The 21,311-nt window shown below is 48.7% G+C and overlaps 6 protein-coding genes across 6 annotated transcripts, besides 4 other annotated features; all 6 read right to left on the bottom strand.

The window, feature by feature from the left end:
- Nucleotides 1-21,311: part of a sequence feature (sequence corresponds to BAC RPCI93-30P15) that runs on past both edges of the window.
- Tb927.6.5150 (hypothetical protein, conserved) lies at nt 953-9,793 on the bottom strand (the record flags this gene model as incomplete). The annotated part of the gene is made up of 1 exon (XM_840539.1): nt 953-9,793. One exon carries the CDS (start codon nt 9,791-9,793, stop codon nt 953-955), a length of 8,841 nt encoding a protein of 2,946 aa, XP_845632.1.
- Tb927.6.5140 (ribosomal P protein AGP2beta-1, putative) lies at nt 10,791-11,453 on the bottom strand (the record flags this gene model as incomplete). The annotated part of the gene is made up of 1 exon (XM_840538.1): nt 10,791-11,453. One exon carries the CDS (start codon nt 11,451-11,453, stop codon nt 10,791-10,793), a length of 663 nt encoding a protein of 220 aa, XP_845631.1.
- Nucleotides 11,573-11,602: a microsatellite.
- Tb927.6.5130 (60S acidic ribosomal protein P2, putative) lies at nt 11,714-12,037 on the bottom strand (the record flags this gene model as incomplete). The annotated part of the gene is made up of 1 exon (XM_840537.1): nt 11,714-12,037. The coding sequence occupies one exon, from the start codon at nt 12,035-12,037 to the stop codon at nt 11,714-11,716; it is 324 nt and encodes a 107-aa protein (XP_845630.1).
- Nucleotides 11,758-11,816: a microsatellite.
- Nucleotides 12,314-12,637, bottom strand: Tb927.6.5120 (60S acidic ribosomal protein P2, putative; the record flags this gene model as incomplete). The annotated part of the gene is made up of 1 exon (XM_840536.1): nt 12,314-12,637. One exon carries the CDS (start codon nt 12,635-12,637, stop codon nt 12,314-12,316), a length of 324 nt encoding a protein of 107 aa, XP_845629.1.
- Nucleotides 12,358-12,416: a microsatellite.
- On the bottom strand, nt 12,910-16,722 carry Tb927.6.5110 (damage-specific DNA binding protein, putative; the record flags this gene model as incomplete). The annotated part of the gene is made up of 1 exon (XM_840535.1): nt 12,910-16,722. The coding sequence occupies one exon, from the start codon at nt 16,720-16,722 to the stop codon at nt 12,910-12,912; it is 3,813 nt and encodes a 1,270-aa protein (XP_845628.1).
- Nucleotides 17,703-20,207, bottom strand: Tb927.6.5100 (serine/threonine-protein kinase, putative; the record flags this gene model as incomplete). Its single annotated transcript, XM_840534.1, has 1 exon — nt 17,703-20,207. The coding sequence occupies one exon, from the start codon at nt 20,205-20,207 to the stop codon at nt 17,703-17,705; it is 2,505 nt and encodes an 834-aa protein (XP_845627.1).

Raw genomic sequence — 21,311 nt, 5'->3', positions numbered from 1 at the left:
AATTCACATGCCTCAATACCTAAACAACAACTTACATGAAAATATTCCCCTCCCCCCCGCACACACCGCGTCGGAGTCCGTAACCCAGACAATAAGGTGATATGGCTGGTTTCGATAAGACGCCATTATTTTGTAACAGGACTTTCCATCCATCAATCAAACAAATAAAATTGCGAACTCCACACAAGCAATTGCCTGGTATTATACAAACCCGAACCCGCGTCTAACCTTCTGGCAACACGGCGAGTTAAGCCACTCACCTAACAGGTGTGGCAGCTTTATTAATTTTTTTTCCCTAACAAGATAAAGTTCGTGAGCAGAACCCAAAGCAGAATGACAGATTCGCGGGTTACCACGTTGGCAACATCGTCTCCACGACAGTGAAGTTACTGAGGATCGGGCTGGAATGTAAATAGGGAGAGTAATTTCTCCCTCCAAGCATACCGATAGAAACACCTTTTGCCTCCCCTACTGACGCTTTACTTCAGACGTTTACACTCTCCAACAAGTATTCAGGCCACCGAACGGAGTTAAAACAACCGTAGGAACGAACATGGCTAATCTTTGAATAACGACTAAGGTTTGCGGTATATTCTTGTGATCGTGTTATTCGCAAGAAGTTGATGATGAACGCGAATTCTCTATATGATCTGACGCCTTAATTTCTACATGTCGCCGTGCCTTTGTCGCCTTTTTCTTTTGCCCCTTATAGTTTATCAAACACGGATGGAAAAGTAGAAGGGTGGGTGTAGAAACGACAGAAGAGGAAATGGGGAAGGCTCCGAGTTGAATGTATAAGACATTTAAAGCACACCGATCAAGTGCGTGGAGAATTCCATTTTCTTGTATTCAACTATCAGCGCTGCGTGGCGTGTGCAATTTTCTCAGTAAAAACTAAGGAAACAGTGTGCAACGGATCCTACGTCTTCCAGGTAATTTGCTTTATTCATCCCTAGCATGCCTCACCACTCCACAAAAGACTAGAGAGAATCCCTAACACACACTCAACAAGTTCCAGTTCGGCTTCACTCATGGATGAAGTGGAGGTTATCCGTTCGCCGTAACTCCTGTACAATACCCCATTTTCTATTACTCCACGCTCCTCACAACGACTGAATTCGACAACAACGAGACATCCACAGTCAAGTGAGCCACTCCCCAAAGTCATAATGGCTCCACCCCGCGTTTGACTGCCATCAACGGGTAATAAATGAAGGGCATATTCATTAAAACACAACCGTGATAGGTATCTTCCAGAGTTGAAAAGCGCATTCGCCCAGTTCAAATCTAGGGAAAGGAACGGTTCTAAAAAACTAACAATAGATACCCTTGCGCTTTTCGTTTGCAAAACGCGTAAATCCTGCAACGCCTCCTCCACATCACCCTCTTGTAGCTCCTGTGCTTCAATTGGAGGTGTGAGGAATCTCTTCCACGTTAGTTGCAACTGCTGCCGAAGTGTGCTATCTATGAGCATCCGAAGGAGTGAGCTCTTCGCATTCATTACCAACTTGTAAAGGTCACTATTCTGACGCCTATCGCAATGGGCGACGTCGCGCAAAGTGGAAACCAACACTAACAAGCGCAACGACCGCCATAACATCAAACCACAATATTGATATTTTTCTCCTGTGGATTCGCGATGAAGCAACTCGCCTTGTTCAGGGATAAGCTGCTGCAAATGGACGTCGTTGACGGCGTTGACACCGGGAGCAGCGTTTTGCTCGTTTGGCATTAGTCGTCGCAGGCGCCGCAATTTCGGCTCGTCCAAGTCGAAAACAGCAGCGACATTGAGGCTCTCGTTAGGCGGATTTGGATAATACTTCACGAGGTTTTCAATAGCATCGGAAGTCTGCCACTGCCCGGGTAAATGGGTCGCATACATCTGAACACAATGAAGCAGCCGCCAAACCGTCAAATCATAGAGCACAGTGCTGAACATAAGCTTCCTTTTGAACCACGTGGCCGCGTTGGCCGCTGTGCCATCCGAGAGCGAGCAGCCGCTGACCATAAAAACGTCCAGGGCGAAGTGGACAACCTGAAATCCAATCTCCACGATAAACAACCCACCTTTTACAATCCAGTGATCCCCCACCTCCCTAAGCGGCGCCAGTCCCATCATTTTAACAGTGTCTGCTACTGGGACCAGCACGTAGTACAAATGTGGAACAAAGGTTATTTCCCCTCCTTGTGGGTCAGCCATTTTACCATAACGGCAGCGGAATCGGCATAGCAGTGTCGCATCCGATGTTACAGTTGTGTCTCGGGGGTCCAAGTCAACGACCCGTGCCGTGGGGAAAATCCCGTGAATGTGTTGAACGTAAGACTGCAAAGCAGAGTCCACTGAAGGACAGTATTCAGAGTGCGAGTTAGCCCCCCGCGGTAATGAAGGTGGAAGAATATCATCTGAAGGCTGCCAGTGAGTCCGGGAGCGCAAAGTAAAATCTGAGACACGAGAACAGTAAATTTGCTTGTTATGACTTTGAAGGGACACCACGGCCTGAGCAAGTCTCACCTCACCGTCCCGGCGTGCGGTGCACCAAAATGACTCGATCTGTTGGAGCGAATCAGCGTTCCCTTTCTGCCAATGTTGCGACTCAATGAGAAGACGTGCTCCATGGACGTGTCTCCGGAAGGCACACGCGGTCATCACATCCTCCGCCAAACTGACTGTGTTTCCCGTGCGGAAGGTAAGTGACTTGTGCTTTACCTTGAACACTCCCTCACGAACAAAATTTCGAAGAAAATCGTGACACGCCCTCAGTGAAAGTTGAGGACACTCGTTATACAGCGCAGTAACAGCATCTTCAATCCTTATTGTATCGTTCGCAAGCAGACCACGATTGCATAGCCCTTCCATAACTATCGTAAGCATGTCGGAACGAAGGGTAGACTGTGGTGGTAACCGCACATTGCTGCCGGTCCAGCGGCACTCGTCAGTCCGTACGTTTATCCAGCCATCTTGCGGCACGTCTACACTGGAGCCACAGCACGAACTCACCAGTATAGATTCCGTTAGCCGGGCCGGCAACGATAAACCCAGACGCTGAACCATGATATCGTGCATTAAGTCTGATTCCTTCTCTACCTCCGCAACAACGTGTCCCACGAGTTGCATCCAGTTATCGGAATCAAGTAGATCAAGTAAGCATACTGACAGCCCTTCAGCGAGAGAGATCCGAATCAGCGCGCGGGGTTCGCCCGACGACGACACTTTTATGTTTTGCGACAGTAGAAACTGGCTTCGTGCTAACGCCGGCGTCTTACTAACAGGGAGGTCGGGGTGTATCACACGCATAGCTCGAGTGACTGGAACAATGCTACCAGAGGTGCTTCCGCTTCCACCAACGGAGATGTGAAATCCACACGCTACGACAAACTCAGCATGTTCAGTCTGCGGACCACCCTGGAGTTCTTCACACCACCGCCATGGGAACCCAACTAGGAACGAAGGAGGATTGTTTGGTTTACACACAAAACAAACCGGTGAGAGCGGCTCCAACACGCCGACAAGACGCTCAACCAACAAAGGGAACACCGCCAAACTCACACGGTCAAGCGAAAATTTTTTCAGACGTAAAACCGCTGAGTTGGCACACAATGTGCTGGTGCAGAAGTCCAGCATCTTGTCAACGGCAGGCACAACCTGAGACAACGTCATTACCCCGAAACCCCGTGTCATGATGAAGAACCGCCACCGGCTCAAACCAATGCTTACAGCATCATCGATTTGCATGAGGTAGGTTTTCTCAGAATCGCCCACACAACACCAGTCACCTGGCGCTTTAGTTAGAAACTTGCTTACTACTAACCGTGAATCATTGTTTACCTGGACAGAACAAGAAACAAGTACATCCGCTTCCTTCTCGATTACCTTCACGAAACGCAAAAGCGCATTCCAACCGCACTTGTATACATCACCAAGTACCGGTTGCGCGGCGGTGGACGCATTAGTCAAGCGATCTGTCCGCATCTGAAGTTTGTAGTACTCCATGAAATTACTGAAAGCACCAGTTTGCTCGCTCTCCACCTCGAAGTGCTTAAATTTCATCTCATGGAGACTCAGAACTACAAGGGCAAAAGCCAGTTGCGTATCAGTTTCATCCAGGTTTTGATCATCATTAGCATCTTTTAAATCAATGGTAATTGGATCCAGTGCCTTGTACTGCAAGAAATTGAGGTCAACAGAAGAAATAACTTTGTGTTGTACGTAGTTCAGGTGGTCCCGTAGCTCTTGAACAGCCAACAAGTAAAGGAAATCCTCTAGTTTGCGAAGAGGCCGGCTCACGAGGGCATTTTTCGTTGCACTAAAGAGTTGCACCACCACCCAAGGACAGCAATCAGCCGGGGATAATCTGGGCGCGGGCTCCGTCACCGACGGTTGACTCGACGTGTCTTTGACAAACACAAGCCTAATGTAGTGAAAGGTGTCCTTCTGTGCGTCGTCAGCAACAATGAAGCATTGTTCCCTGTTGTAGATGTTTATGAGTTCCAATCTCGAACTGCTGTTCGTTATACGATTGAGAACCTTTTGACACTGGTGTTGCAACTTGTAGTACACTGGAATTTTACGCACAGCCACACCGCGGCAGTGGAATGGCATAGAAGTCATTGCCAATTGCGTCGGTGGCCCAGAGCCCTTCTTGTTTTTATTGATAGGTGCCGGAGGGTTGAATTGGTTTCCCCAATGAAACGGTATCAGCTCCTTATTTGCACTTTGTGTATCACGTAGTTGCCTAAGTAGATACATTTGGTTTGCCTCCCGCACCCTAGCCTCTATCAGCCGTCTTAAGTGCTTTCCAACACGCCCGCAGACGTCGGGGTCCCGGGGCTTGTTACAAAGAAGACGCAACCTACACTCCGTCGCTGTTTCTTGAACAGTTCTGACATCGATCATTAGCCACCACGAGGAGAAGTATCTCCTGTTCGGAATGAACAAATAACAAAAATCTGATGCGGGTACGACACACACAAGATCCTCCGACAGACAACGTGTGAAGACATCACGCAAAACAATCGACGGCTCTACATTGTCAGCACACGCTGGCTGCCGAGTAAACTGCACAGTAAACGAATCCAATTCAAAGCACGGAACACTGAGAAGTGCAGGAATGACAGTTACCGACATCAGCTCACTCAACCCGACAATACGACTAACAGCCTCCACAACATCCACAGAGTCGTGTGCTAAAACTTCCATATCCACGCCCTCCCCACGCGCATCAGCAGCGTTGGCATCAGAAGTAACCTTGTTGGGCTGACCAGAATCACTAACCAATCCTTCTTCTGCATCGGATGTTTGGCCGCCCATGACAACATTCCGAAGTTCTTCAAATGGTTGAGACTTCAAACTCTCTGTTAAACTGTACTGCACCATTTGAGATATGGCGCCCCATATAAGGGAATCAAAGGAAAGGCGGGCTTTCATTGGGATCTCTTCATAGGGAAGTGACCAACGGCGCAGGGTTTGAAGAGTTTCTGTGTGCATTTCCTCCGCAAAGAAGGTTTGCAGGTTGGACGCGGGTTCTGAACCCCCTTGTGTTCGGGGTGTTTCCTGAAGTTTCCGGAAGATATCCCTGGCTACCTGCGGTGTCAAACTCCGTTCGCCCCCTGCAACGTCGAAAAGCTGGCAGGGAGACGTTTTGATAAAACATTGAAGCACAAGGCGTTGTTTTTGATGGTAGCGCTTACGCTGCATGAAAATGTCCAAGAGTAACTTCACACAATCGGTTTCCCCAGTAACTCCCTCACATGGTGCCGAAATCCAAGCACAGTCATTCACATAACCGGGTTCAGAAACGCGAAGTAGAGCCAGTTTCATCAGAAACGGAACATTAGCTAGTTCAGAGACGTTGCTTGTATTGACACCCTCTTCTACTTGCACATCCTCCACCACTTCAGTTGCACGAAGGAAAACAGTTGGGTTGGTAGACATGGGCCGGAGGGACGCCGACTGAAGGAGAGAGGCAATCAAGGATTCCAAACGCGACTCGCACGGTTCCTCATTCGTGCAATCTATGAAACTCCCATGATGCATGAAAATAAGGTAGGAAACGTCTATCTCCCTGAAATAGTCCTGAAAGGGTGTAAATACACGTAGCATTTCCTCCCCCCAGATAGCGCGTAAATCGTGGAAGTTTCCTTGATGGCTGCGTTCATAACGCAGGAATTGGCTGCCTACATGCAACGAGCTAAATGAAGTTAACAGGATGTTAAGTGATTCTCGAAGCGAGTTATCCGAACAACTATGAACTCCACCTTTATCTACGTCACCGGTTATGCGGCCATAGTGCCTCATCACTCCCTCATACAATGCCGCGGCATCCAACGAGAGAACGTGAACGGTTACTTCACGAGCGTTCCCGCCTGAGGACGGTACTGTCGATGGCCCCGGAACTAGGAGGAGTGTGACACAGCAGCACTGCGCAGGCCTCAACACGCAAACAAGAAGTTGTTGTTGTTGTAGCGGTGGGATGCCCACGGGTGCATCGCATTTCAGTGATACCGTGCCGTATAATCTCTGCTGTAAACTTTCAGGCACTAAACTTTCGGAGACGAAAGTGTAGTCATCGCATAGGAGGGACAACAGACGCTGCACAGCCACCCGAAGGTCGTTACCCGCTTCCTCGCCGTTACGGCTGGAAAGAATGGGTAGAGAAATGCTATACCCGCAGTCAGGCGAACAAAATTGAAGGAGGAGTTGTGGTTGCGGTCGCTGTCCGAGACACCCACGTGGCAGGTCCTTTGGCTGCTGCGAGCTTCCTTCCGTGGAAAGCACTGCTGAAGCGGAGAGAGCCTCGAAAGTATGAAGCACAGTGTTGGCCTGAATATCCTTTAAAATGTCGCTAATTAACTGAGAACGATACCTCGGGGAAACTCCAAACTTGAAAGGTCGGACAACCCGGTACAATATTATCTGTGAACCGCGGCGGCCGTCGGCAGTACCTGGAGGAGCAACGACGACATCAAAAACATCGACAGGGTCGTGCTCATCGTAAGCGCGTGTGACATGCAAAACAGCCTTGTACTGTGCCATGCAATAAAGTAACCGAAACCCATCTCGTATGCGTCGCATCACAAAGAGATTGAATGATGCGTTCGCAAACGTTCCCCACGCTCCCGCAGTCTCAACCACCCAGTGGAGCACGAGGGCATCTGCAAGCACCCACGGGCTCACAATGTACGGCGACAAAGAGGCCTGATAGACAAACTTATGTGCTGTCCTCGTCGCCTTTACTTTCCCTACCAAACCAGAAGATGACCTAAGTTCATTCACATGGCTCCTCCGTGAAGCTACCCTATCCGAGAGGGCCGAACAGGAAGCACTTGAACCGTGGAATTCACAAAGTTGCTCAAACCTCTGACACGAGACTACCGAATTATAAAAATGAACCTCCCGCCGGTTTCTCTCGTCGGCCTCCACTTCTACCACAAGTGTTTGCCTACCGCTAATGCGGGAATCACCCCTCTTAGAAGACGACAAGCATGCCTTCACATCCCCCGCAACTTTCGCAAGTGTTCTTTCTACACCTTCAGCATCGCGCAGAAAAAAACTGAACCGCAGCTCAAATCCCACGGCAAGCAAACTCCCACGTTCACTTGCGGTTGGCTCATCCAATAGCAACGTCTGTACAACGTACTGGACGTCTCCCTTGTCACTCCCAAAGATATATATATCACTGCCCTCGCTTCCACCCAAAAGACGGTGGTTTTTCTTCAACGCAGCTCGCAAAACATGAATGGCCTCTCCCGTAACGGAGGGCACACAGATCCTCTCGGCGGTGGTGTAGGAATGGTGGGAGCGCAGTGTTTCATCATCCCAACGAAAAAAAATGCCAATTGAACGCACGTTGCAGTAAGAGAGCCACCACGAGGACACCCCCTCACGAGACGAAAGCCGCCGGAGTTCGTCTAATATGGGAAAGTCTGGTGGGTTCTCAGTGGTTCGAAGACATTGTACCGCCACCTCCTCAGCGCGCATCCAGCCGTCAAATTGACTTCGCATCACTGCCAGGGAAGTTGCCCAACTAGTCCTCGCCATACCTACTCCAGCACTAACTCCTCTGTCTTCCCCCTTCGCCTTCACAAACTGATCTACCAACAGCCTCGTGCCAGACACGCAGACACAACGATGTACAACGGGGTAACTAATATCCATCTCATACGAAACTATCAGCCTCCCGCGCTTCATGTTGCAATGCCATCGGGCGTAAAGGTGGGCAACCTGTGAAGCATCGCTGGAGTAATTCATGACCACACTCCAACCTTCGTTCACTTTTCCTTCTGCTATACAGCGCAATAGCTGGACAACACCACTTGTATTTGGGAGTGAAAAATCCTCTAGTCCGTGGCTTGCATCGTACAGGACGTAGTGATTATCGGGTCGACTGGTCACAGTCAACGGCACATTTTGTGGCAGGTGGAGCACGTTGATGGGAAACTTGGTTTCAAGCTGTACCAACAGTTGTTGCGCTAGACAACGTGAGCCGACGAAACGGCGGCACCACTCAACATTTAACCAATGCGCTCCCAAAGACAACCATTGGTCTAAATGAACGGCGAAACCTCCGACACTCAACAGAAACCGAGAAAGCAAACTTATATTAGATCCTTGGAGAAAGCCGGCTTCACTAAGAAGTAAGATAGAGAGTATAATGTTCTTCCTCCTCACGCAACTCTCTAAAAGAGAGTAGTTGTCGAATAGGGCCTCTTCACCTGCATTAGTGAGAAGAACAACACTCGTGCACCGTGATGATCGTTCAGGCACTAGGCGGACAAGATGCTCAATGGAAGTAAACAAACTGACATCGGGCCAACCACCACATGATTGCGCACGACATGCCTCTTCATAAGCACTTAAGGTTCTCCCTAGCCTTGAAATGAGCGTAGAGTCGCGAAGCAATGCTTCAGCGGCACATCGCGTAACTAGTGGAATCCAGGTGCAATTGTTTATGGTTTCGTCGGAAAATCCCCTCTCGAACCGATTAAAGGACTGGGCAGTTTCTGGAAACAAGTCCATAATGTTGTCATCTCCGCCAGATACTTTTACAGATTCCAAGTGCCGCATTTCATCGTGAGCAGTTGTGGGCGAAATATCGAAAACTGGCACGTTGATGAGGATAATCGTAACATCAACCACCGGATCCCACACCTGACCTAGTACATTTTCCCACTCGGACTCCTCCACGTGAAGTTGGACCCATCGCTTGATTTGGGACATTTCATCTCGACGGGTTTTGAGGGTGGTGCTGATCACATCAAGCACGGTTTTTACAGCACATGGTACGTAATCAACCAATACCCTTCCCCTTCCAGATACGCAGAATGAAGAAGCCCCAAAATCGATGGCAATCAAAAGGCTGTACTGTTGGTGTAACGCTTCCACGGGCCAATTCCACAGATCAGCATTGACTCGCCCGTTATCCCAAATTTCCTCTTCCGCACCTGCGCTCATCCCGCTAGTCATACAAATCCCTTTCGCGGAAGAAGCAGTGGATGAAGATGGAAACCCGCCAGAGTTATGGGAAAGTGAACCAGTGGAACTTTGATGATTTCCATCGAATGGTGCACTGCTTTCCACCGCCATCGGTGATGTGTCCTTCAGTAATAACGTGAGCTCAAGGTCCTCAATTGATCGAACAAGGCGATGATGTTCGCGCAACTCTCGCGGTGTAAGCAGCCTGTTCGGACTTCTCTGTCCAACAGCATGACGAATTGCGTATTTCACCTTATCTGCTGCGTGAAACTCGTCAGCATTCGGAAACAGCAAATATGGATAGACAGGTGAGGAATCCATGGAGTAGTCACATACATAAACCTACGAGTTACTGTAACAAAATGTAGCAACAAAGTAAAAAAAAAACAATGTAGATTAAATGAAGAGGAGCAACAGTGGCGGTGTATACGTAACCAACTGTTGTCTTCACGGTAATTTACACTCATTGGCCCGAGACAAAATTGGTTATACGCTACTCGATATTTTAAAAAAAAACAAGATACGCGCTGGCCTCTATTCCCTTTACGCCATGCACCTGGTCATATATTCTTGTACCCGGAGCAAACGCATGCAACTCCAACTTGCACTGGTGCAGCCGCACCCAAGCAAGTAAATCACTTTTCATTGGTTTCTTAGTGCCAGATGATAACCATCACATCATTGAGTTCGTCACCGAATGTGCAATCGCATAAGGACTCACCTTTGGTGTCATTTCTGAAAGTGGAAAGGGGTGAAAACGATAGAAAAAAAAGGAAAGGTATCCACTCAAACACTGTATAATTAGTAGTGCTATCGACTAATGTTTGACAACGGAAACCGAACTTTTTACGCCCAAAGTTTCGAGTTAACTCACTACCTCTCTCATGTGCAAGACATCATATCAGCAAGAAACATGCAGTTCGTTAGTCTGTTAGCTGATATGGAAAATAAAATATGCGTAAACATATTTCCGCGCCCGCGTATGTGTGAGAGTAGATTCCGACAGAATCCGGAGAATAACAGCGGTATCATAATGAAAGAGTTTTCTCAGGAACAGGAGAGTATAGTTGAATAGACTAAAAATAAAAGTAAGTGAATGACGAAGCACAGATGACGTCGCACAAAACTTCGGCAGCTGCAGGCAAAATACAGATGGAACTGACGGCAACGCCACAATTACTGCGGCGCAATACGCCAGGCACTCTCCATTCAGTACCCATTACCACGCATTGGGCACAAATTCAGTATGTCATTCTTTTCTCTTTGAAAAGGGGGATGACAACACAACAATGAGTGAAAAGTGTAAGAGAACACGGTGTCACCACCTTGGTGTTGTACCTCCCACCTTCATGTCCTGCCTTTCCAGTTCACGCTTAAATTGGGTCGAATCATGCGGGGATCGAATAAGACCTAAGTCTTCCATATCCCTACGCCCCCGTTTGGGGGAGCTCCAGCGATTCAAAATTGCCTCATCAATTGACCCAGCCCCAAGCACTGGCTTCTTGATATCCGAAGATTCGCCTCCCACCTCCCTATCCAACCTCTCCCCTGTTTTGGGATTAACTTTGTCAAACATGACCTTGCTCGGCTTATGGGCCAGAGAAAACAGCACATTGGTGAAATCTGTGAGGGCGTATTCGCACCTCGACACCTGCTGAATTGTGGGAATTCCATCCGTTGGGGACATCTCCGCCACTCTTCTGTATCCCAAAGACTCAAACCACTCGAGAGCTGTTGGTGATGGACAAACCGACGTTACACGAAGACAGCGACTGTGGCACAACTCGTAGTCTTCCCCCCGGCGCTTCTCAGCAGCCGACGTATATTCTTCTTCCCAACCACGTGGGGCCCGACTCATGTTCTCTACCATTCTGCCGGTCTTCTCGACGCAAAGTCTCTTGCAATCTGAGCAAAGTGCAACTAGAGAAGCCATGCTAAGTTCATTTGTATTATATTTGTCTTTATTCAACTGCAGCGCCATGGAAAACTGTCAGCAACAAAGAGAAAAGCATAAGACAAGAAATTGGAATATTAAAATGAGTTGCAGAGACAAAGAAAGAAGGTTCAGGAGCCCATTCCTCTTCAAAAGTGCTGCGCGTGCATACATACACACACACACACACACACACAACAGCAAACATGGTGGTTGAATGTTTTGGCATAATTGCAGTAAAAAAAATATATATCGTTCCAAACGTGGAAAACCGTCACAAAAATAAAATGGTCAGCATCGAAACATCCCTAGTCAAAGAGCCCGAAACCCATATCGTCATCGTCTTCTTCCTCAGCTTCGGCAGCAGCTGCAGCAGGGGCGCTAGCAGCAGCCGCGGGAGCGGCAGCACCACCTGAAGGGGCTGCTCCACCGGCGGTGACTCCTCCAACAAGTTTTGCCTTACCCTCAGCGCAGAGGGCATCGAAGTCTTTTCCTTCAACCTCGGAAAGAAGCTCCTCAACGCGAGAAGAGTCGACAGGGACACCAGCAGCTTTCAGGACTGCTTCCACATCAGCCTTCGAGGGTGTCTTCCCGGAGAGACTGATTAGGGCGTAAGCGGCCAGGTACTTCATTAACTGAGGGGCCTTGCACTATAAGTAGAGAAGTAAAGCCAAAGGGAAGGAAATTTGCTTCATACCGCTTTTCTCCCTCACCTCGGGAAATTAGGAGGAAAGTCAAGCACCGTCGTCAAGTGGCCAAGGGTGAAACTGCCACGGCAACAGAGAACTTGACCTCCGTAACAGTGCATTGGCAGTCAGTGCAAAGAAAAGAAAAACGGTATGAACGGAGGAGTTAAAAGAAGCACTGTAGCAACACAAAACATAGAAACACATATGTTCAAAACATCCCTAGTCAAAGAGCCCGAAACCCATATCGTCATCGTCTTCTTCCTCAGCTTCGGCAGCAGCTGCAGCAGGGGCGCTAGCAGCAGCCGCGGGAGCGGCAGCACCACCTGAAGGGGCTGCTCCACCGGCGGTGACTCCTCCAACAAGTTTTGCCTTACCCTCAGCACAGAGGGCATCGAAGTCTTTTCCTTCAACTTCGGAAAGAAGCTCCTCAACGCGAGAAGAGTCGACAGGGACACCAGCAGCTTTCAGGACTGCTTCCACATCAGCCTTCGAGGGTGTCTTCCCGGAGAGACTGATTAGGGCGTAAGCGGCCAGGTACTTCATTAACTGAGGGGCCTTGCACTATAAGTAGAGAAGTAAAGCCAAGGGGAAGGAAATTTGCTTCACAAGGGGGAGAAAAACCAAAACTCTCAATCATCCATTTTGTAAGGTGTAAGGAATTTCCAACAAACAACAGAATCCAAATGCCGATTTGTGCGACTCGTATGTAAGCACATATTACGCACCTATCCAACCGCTGTGACCCACACCCGCACACATCGGCACACGAGTAGACTTTTGTTCTCTGCACACTCGAAATGTCAAACAACTCTCCACTAGTGAATTCTTTGGATGGTTTGTATAAACGCAGTCACGGCCTCAACTGTGAGTGACAGCGTAGGCAGGGCCTGCCTCAATAGAAGGGAATTTATCTCGGCATCAACAATGCGGTCTGGCGCAAGCTCATCCCCCTGGTTAGACGAAAAATCGTCTAAATCTGACATGGCATACTCTTCTAGAGTCGGCCAAGCATATGCAAACCACCGCCTAACATGTTGGTTAGCCTCCTGAACAACCCGCAGCTGATCCCCACCGCTTAGCGTCAGAAACATTTCCACCACATCGCCGCAGCACACACCGCGCGGAACACAACGGCGGCGGCGCCGATTAAACAGTTCGGTGGCCTGAGGGTTGGTCACCTGAAAGGAAGCGTTCCTGCTGGCGCCACGTTCCTGTCCAACGCGGAGCACCTCGCGGAAAGAGGCATGAGTGAACCCACCAAGCGGAGGAACGACGCTGGCGACAGAAACCTCGAGTCCTTTCAGAAGGATAAATGTTTCACTGGAAATGGGCGTTATTGCACCGAAAGCCCCATGAGAGGTTCCATACACAATTTGAGGCCCACACACGCCTCGCACGAGGGTTGCAGGTATAGGCACAACATCATTTAGAACTGAACAAGGGGCAAAACTACCCTGGTGCATTACAGTTATCAAGTCGCCCATGTGATACTGTGCAGTTGTCTGAAGCTTTTTGGTGGGCATCGCAGGTGCTGACACTCCTGAGGAATTTGCAAGTGGCTCAACGTGAGAGACACAAAAAAAATTGAATAAATCATCCCCAAGGCACACATCGTGGCGAGATTCGTACTGGAGTATGGCGCAGTCCATAACACCGCGCAATTCAGGATCCCTGGCTACAATGTTGAGGCTCCCCTGTATGGTATCTATCCGGACAAAAAAACAGCTATGCCGTGCGTCTGACGCGACAATGTACGACACTTCCTTCTGCATCACTGGTATAAGACGGACTATGAGCGTTCCAATTTGAATCGTCTCCTCAGCCACAAACGTGGCATCCGCCGCATTCCAGCTGTAGAGCACCACACAACCACCTATGCCTAATGCAACCCGACCCGCATAGTTGGGCACGATACAACAACACTGCAGCGCCCCTTCTACATCTTTGCTCCCTTGCAGTCGCAGAAGCGTTTTCTCTGTTCTTAACTTAGCTACTTCGACAGTGCACCACATGAACCTGCTCGACCGAGAGAGTTGCTCGTCTGGAAAAACAAATGTCGTACCAATAAGCACAACACCCGCATCACTTGCCACCTCACCGCAAGAACCCCATTCATTCGCCTGCCCAAGTGCGACACAATCGATAAACGCACACCGTTCATTTTCGAGCAGCTCAAATGAGTTAGGCTCATCAAGCAAAACTGACAGATTCGAAACCTCATGCCCCATCGTGGACACTACCTGGTCTTTTTCAATTCGGCGTATGGACAAAACGAGGACATTCCACCAGGGCATGTACTTGACACATGTTGCCGTCGCCTTCAAACCAACGTAATCCGTGTTTAGTTTCTGTACACTAGTGATGCTTCCTAAAATGAGCGCACACTCACTCTTGGAGAAGAATATGTACCTGGACGGCGACCGCATTTTCGGCATGATTGCGCACGCAGAAACGTCACGGAAATCAATTCCTGTTAACTGGAAGCCGGTGTTGGTAACGATAAGAATAAGTGGAATCTCTCCTAGGCACAAAACGGCGGCATGACTCTCTAAATTAAATAGTCGCACGGGCTGTGTAGTTAACATCGTCTCCACCATTTCCCCACACACGTTTGCACCACTGATAGGAACATCAGCAACGTAACCGTTATGCAAACCCACAAGAAGGCGGTGTCCTCCGCTGTGAAATACTACACACATGGAGCACGGCGTGGCAGAACACTGCAAAATGACCTTCGACTGAATCATCCCGTCATGCAACTCGTAAAGATGTACGGCGCATGAACCCCACGTACCGACCAAAAGACTGCTTGACGAAAAAACCAAAAGACATGAGATCGCATCTGCAAGGCAGAGAGTAGCTACCGGAGTCAGTGTTTTCATACAAAACACGTATAAGTTCGCAGGGTTCGAGAAAACAAGCAGCCCTTCGCTTGCATGGGCGTGACCAATATCATTATTAATTACCCTAATGACATATTCGCCACGATCAGGCCACACATTCCGAAGACCGGCAGTGGTCACCTGGAGGAAAACATTTCGTTCATTGTTGTATTCGAGAAGTAACGTCTCTTCTGTCCCAAAAAACGTATTGTGGATTTCTTCCAGCACCATCGTCTCCCCCACACAGTAGCGACAAACTCGGCTATATCCGGGAAGTGAAAAAATAATAGTATCTTCAGAGACGCTAATTTGCCTCACATTCTGCAAACCGGTAACACGTATGTCTTGTCGCACGCTTACTGCAGAGCGCACGAAACTCAAACCACCGTTCAACCCAACACCAGTGCCCGCAATCACACTGGTGCGAGACCCATCCGCAGCCACTGTGACATCAAATACAGGCCCACAGTTGTAGACCAAAACCCCGCTCTCACCCGTGAGCCAACGCATCCAGAGAGTGTGGTCCATGTGCGAACCAACAACGCAGCACTCTCCCACAACCGCTACACACTTCGGTATGGTACGTAAAGGCGCCCCCGAAGATTGACTTAACATACTTTTCCCTGAATTTAATCCCTCACAATCATCCCTTACCGAGACCTTAAGATAACTCCCATCTTCGAACAAAATAAGTAACTCCTGACCAGGAAGGGTAGCACAACACACCGGTTCAACATATGCGCCAAGACGGGGAACCTCAAGCGTCGTCACATTCTTCGAAGAGCCGGATTGAACACCAGATGACTTCCAAGAGCAAAAGTTCAGAAGCTGTGGTCCAAGAATGAAAAAACCATCGGGAACCACATGCAGTAGGCATGCATTTGTCTCCACACTTGTTGATAGAAGCCCTTTCCTCTGAATTATGTCACCTCCAGGAAGTATATTCAAGGCCTCTGGGATCCGCGATCGGCCCTGTGTTTTAGGTACCCGACGCTGATCAGCATTTCTCCAAAAGTTAACCAAGTACTCGCTGACGTGTGTCTTTCCGGTCAAGTCCGCATAGAGCACGAGCAGAGACACCGCGCCATCAATACCATCCCTGTGGTCTAACGCAATACTCCTAACATCTATTTCGGCAGCAGCAAAATTTCCATGGGCAAAATTGGAGCGTCGTTTCGTCTTCTTCAACACGCCCTGTACGTAATCTGATGGGAAAAGGGCGTTGAGTGCCGCGGCCGCCGTCTTCGAGTCTCGGCTGTAACCAGATATGGCGGCAGCAACGTCAAATCCAATCACTCCGCCACGGTAAATGGAGAAGATCACAATTGGCAGTAAATTACCAGTGGTCGATCGATAGACTCCGGAGCAACACAGAGAAGCGTCGTTAATCTTCCCCTGATGGAAGTACGTCTCCACATCACCGTGGAATAGAGTCACCATACCAATGAGCCCATTGTTGCGCCGCTCGAACGCTACGACTGACACCTCCTGCTTGACGGAGAGGAAAAACACAACATGCCGACCACAGCCTCTATTGTCGAAAAGCGGAAGGCTCTCGACAAATCTTAGAGAAGCGAACAAGCTAAAATCGGCTACGTGCTCAAAAGAGTGATCATCTGCCCTGAATAGCGAAACAATGTTTAACCGACTAAGGAGAACAAGTTTCTCCCCATCCCCCAAGAAATTTCCTGTCACCGCACCACTGACTGCTGTCGGGGGTTTAGTCGTCGACGCCAAAAACGGCATACCCCTCCCAAACAGACACACACACACACACAAGGAGTTACTGAATTGGTACCTCTGCTGGCTAAATGTGGAACTCCTCCTCCTCTTCCACTGCTGGTATTATACTTTTTTTTCTTTTTATCTCTTTTCCCAGCCTTTTCTTAATACTCTTCTTGGTCATGGCGAATGTAAGTTACCAGGTGCAGGCACACACACACATACACAAACACGATACAATATATCCGAAAAAGAAAGAGGAGAGAAAGAAAATGACTAACTCCAAAAACCAAAATATCGCAGGTGCCTGAAATTGAACAAACAGCCGAAACACAAATGGTTTTAACGTTGCATAAGAGTATTAATGTATTTATTTCGACAGCAGACCGCCGTCATACACACGAACAGGGGTTGCACACTGCCTGCCACCACCCACCGCTGCAGGAAGTGTTGGTCAACATTTATAAACAAGGAAAGTAAAAACCGTATCAAATGCTTCACAAGCCCACGAGGGAGTGTCAGTCGATCTCTATCTGCAAGGCATAATATGGTGTTCTATGAATCACGTAATGATTAAAAACAGAAAAATAAAAGACAAAAAATAATAACAAAAAGGAAAGTGAAGGCCAGAATCCTGACAAAAATAATATGATAACAAACGGGGGATGTGAGAGAGAGAGAATGAGAGGGGATGAGAGGTGTCTCCATGCATTGCAATGGTAACACATCTGAAACTTGGGTGTTGGCTCTGAACAAATTACTGAAGAATCGGCATTCGAAAGTAAGTCCGCACGCCATTCCTCTCTCTATATATAACGGCACTCCCTTCGGTGCTTTTCCACACACCTAAACTTGTTTTTCCTCCTATTTTCCGATCCTCTCTCCTTCACATTAAGTTATCACCCTCTCCCCCCTCCCTCCCCAACACACGTGCACAGGCAAACCAACAGACTTGTGCTGAAACCTATTCTTTTTGGGGACAAGTGTAATTACAAACACATACGTTAAAAGCACTCCACAATATTTGCACAGCAGCGAACTCTTCGGAGTAGCACACCTATTGCCTGTAGTGTTGGTGTTGGTATCGTTATGTGCTTGCTGCAAACTGTAGACCCAGCGGCAAAGTACACCTTCCCACCCATCGTTGCCTCTGTGTGATTTCGTAGATCCTCAAAGGACATAGCGAAGCGTGTACCTCTATCCTCGAATGCCATAAGCGCATGGAAACCGGAGTACACCAAAACATCAAAACTCCATTGTTGCTCCGTGACATTAGCTTCCCCGCCATCATATATAGGACGGTGTAGGGATTGTTGGGCCGCATCACAACGCATGGAAACGTGAAAGGAGTAGTCGGACATGCGAGCAGCGAGAAGTGTCATGTCAACATCCTGATGCTCATTAGTTAGCTCATGTAGGGTCCCAGCAACTGCGTCCTTTACGTAAACGACGTCAGGTCGCTCGCCACCCGTTCGACAAGGAGCAAACAGTTCCGTCCCCCAAGAAGGGGACCAGCCCCTAAGGGCACACGTTAGGACCGTCATTCGCTTGTCCCTTGTGCCGCACTCTAGACATGGTAGAAAAAACTTTATTATGGCAAGTTTCTTTGCTGCTGCAGCCTCCATGCGGTCGCCGTCGTCCTTGTTTTCACTCCGACGCACCAGAGTGCGGGAAGCGTTGCGAAAAACAACCAATTCGTCACAGAACCCCCTTTTGGCCAAATCTTCGCTGAGGAGTGGACTATGGTTCCTGGACTCTCTCGTCACTGCCTGAAGCCGCGACCGGTCGTAATAGAGTACAGTATCCGTGTTGCGATCGAAAACCAATTTGGTTTTATCATTCAGGAAAGCCTCCGGATACCGGCAGCCATTCTGAAGGGTAAGAAACCCAAACCCGTACTTGCTACAAGACACGCAACTCTGAAGCATTGCAGTAGGCGGTGGAGGCTTAATTGTGTTCCTTTTCTCAGTGGTCAATGTGCCACCTGCAGTTGCAGACGCAGCTTCGTCCCCACACCTCTCTACTCCCGCAGCCTCTTGGAGCACTGCCCGATCCTCGCAGTCGGTTGGACCCATACGGTTTTGCGTCAAGGCGAAGCGGTCCGCACGCCCGTCGACCCCACTACTGCAGCGGGTTGCAGGTGCCTGCACGGGTGGAGGCGAGATCCGACGAGATCCACACCTTTCACTTCGGGACCCCCCCACCTGTCCGTCAACAGGCACAAGAGACTTTGGCGCTGTGCGTGGCGGAAGAGGCAAACACAGAAAACTGTGCGCCAATATTTGCACCGGAACCGGTCGCTTCTGCGGGTCGCCCTGGAGCATCCACTGAATAAGGTCTTTGCAAGGTTCCGGAATCGATATACCTTCCGGAAAAGAGTAATCCACTTTTCGAATTCTGTGATACGTGGCGCTGATATCTTTTGCTTCAAACGGCGGCTTCCCAACGGCAAGGGCATAAAGAAGCACCCCTAAGCTCCAGATATCCGCTTCCAACCCATATCCCACACCAGTTGATTTGCATGCAAGAACTTCCGGAGCCAAATAGTTTGGCGTTCCACACACCGTTGTTTTCTTTTCAAACGGCGAAGTGAACTCGCTAGCAAAGCCAAAGTCCCCGAGCTTCATATTCCCTTCGAAGTCAATCAAGACGTTCCCCAACTTCAGGTCCCTGTGAATAATCATGCTGTTGTGCATATACTCTACCGCAGACACAATCTGTCGCATGATGTACTGTATCTCCTGACAGTTGAAAGCACCGCGCTTCTTTGAAAGATCCATTAAACTCTCCTGGCTGCATTGTTCAAGTATTATATAATGGTAAAATTCATCTTGAAATGACTTTATGAAGCGAAGTATATTAGGGTGATTCATCCTGCTGTGTATATCGACCTCCATGCGAAATCTCGCCGAAGACCCGCCACGCGCTAGGTTCTTCCTTTCCACCACCTTGCAAGCGTAACTGATACCTGTAGACACCTCTTCAAATTCAAACACCTGTGCGAAACCACCTGCGCCCAGCAGCATGCGACAGCGATAACTTGAGATAACCTCATGTGTTGTTGGGTCGCGGTGCTCCACGATGCGACCACAATCACTACTAAACGAGGGCCGCGCCACTGGCTTTGCCTCGGCAACAGGGTTTGCACACGGTGTCGATAGTTTACGCGCCACGGGAGCGATACCGGAGGGCCGGTGGATGTGCCCTGCGCTCGCAATCCCAAAACGTGCTTCAGCCAATGGTGATGGAGAGGAGGGAATGGCAGTGTTTAGTCCAGGAGTCGCGGGCGAGTCGCGGTCTGTCGGATAAATTAGTTGCCCCACACTAATAATCGGAGGAGGTGGTCTGAATCCCTGAACTGCTGGGGATCGGCACCCCTCGCTGCGGAAACACGGGGTTGGAGCAACCGTTGGTGATACCCGTTCCTGAAGCGAAGGAGTATACCCGTGGGGAGATGAAAGCTCAAGCACAGGCGAGCATCTTCCATGAACTCGCCCATCGCGCGACATCGGCGTTCTTACGTTAAACATAGGTGCCGCGTTCCTACAGTTGTCTATCCCACCTGCAACAGGAGAATCAATACTTTTTGTGTTTTTTTGTTTTGTTTTCCACCACCAAACACACGCATGCGCGGAGCAAAAAAAAACAGAAAAGGAAACGAGTGGACAGAGAAGGATATATAAATATATTTACATGGGGTTTCTCCTGTATCGAACCCACGATAACATCAACGATAATGGGTTAAACTGTAGGCACAGCATTGCCGTGTAAGTAGTTAATGTGACTTAACCATAGGCAAAGGAAGGGGAGAGAGTTATGAGACGGTTTGAAACTTGGTGGAAGGAATTCCCACCAACCTAGAAAGTTGTAGAAACGGGAAAAAACCTATAATCCATACTCCCATTTCTCCTCTACCCGTTCCACATGTCACATGCACGCATCTGGCATGTATAAAGAGAAGATTTCCTAAGAAGAAGTTGTGATAAAACGATAACAGCCACAAAAAGGCAGACATATAAATCGTAAATCATTGATAGCAGTAACAAGCCAGGGGAAGCTGTGCTAATTAATTACATTCCTACATTCCACCATAAGTTTAGTGGTGTGATTGGACAGCGGGTCCAAAAACGGCCCATGCTGAAACGGCACTCACGCAACCCAACACAAACAACTTGTCGACAATCGAGTCGCCGTCAGCACCTGTTGCGCCATTAACTTTGGAAACTTTCTGCGCGATGTTGGCGCTCGGTCGAGTAGCAGCCGCTGCAAACTTTCGTGTGTACCGTACTGACGTCACTACTGTCCGTCGAATCATTGCCCCTTTCTTCAGCTTTGCCTCCAATTACAAATCACTCTAAAGTGCAAAGAAAGGTGGAGAGAATTTAAAAAAAAAGCAGATGAAAGGGTAGAGACGGAACGACGGGACAATATATATATATATAGAAAATTATGAAAAAACACAAAACACAGAAACAAATATAAAACATCTATTACCGCGATACATGAGAAACTGATTTATTTGGTAAAGAAACTAAAAGAGGGAGAGATGAGCGTGGGAGGGTAACCACAGTTTCATGTGCCTACATACACATACACACATATCCCTAAGCTTG

Source organism: Trypanosoma brucei, chromosome 6 (genome assembly GCF_000002445.2).
Source record: "Trypanosoma brucei brucei TREU927 chromosome 6, complete sequence".
Classification (NCBI taxonomy): domain Eukaryota; phylum Euglenozoa; class Kinetoplastea; order Trypanosomatida; family Trypanosomatidae; genus Trypanosoma; species Trypanosoma brucei.
Note: the sequence above shows the minus strand (reverse complement) of the source record. Positions and strands in the feature narration are given on the sequence as shown.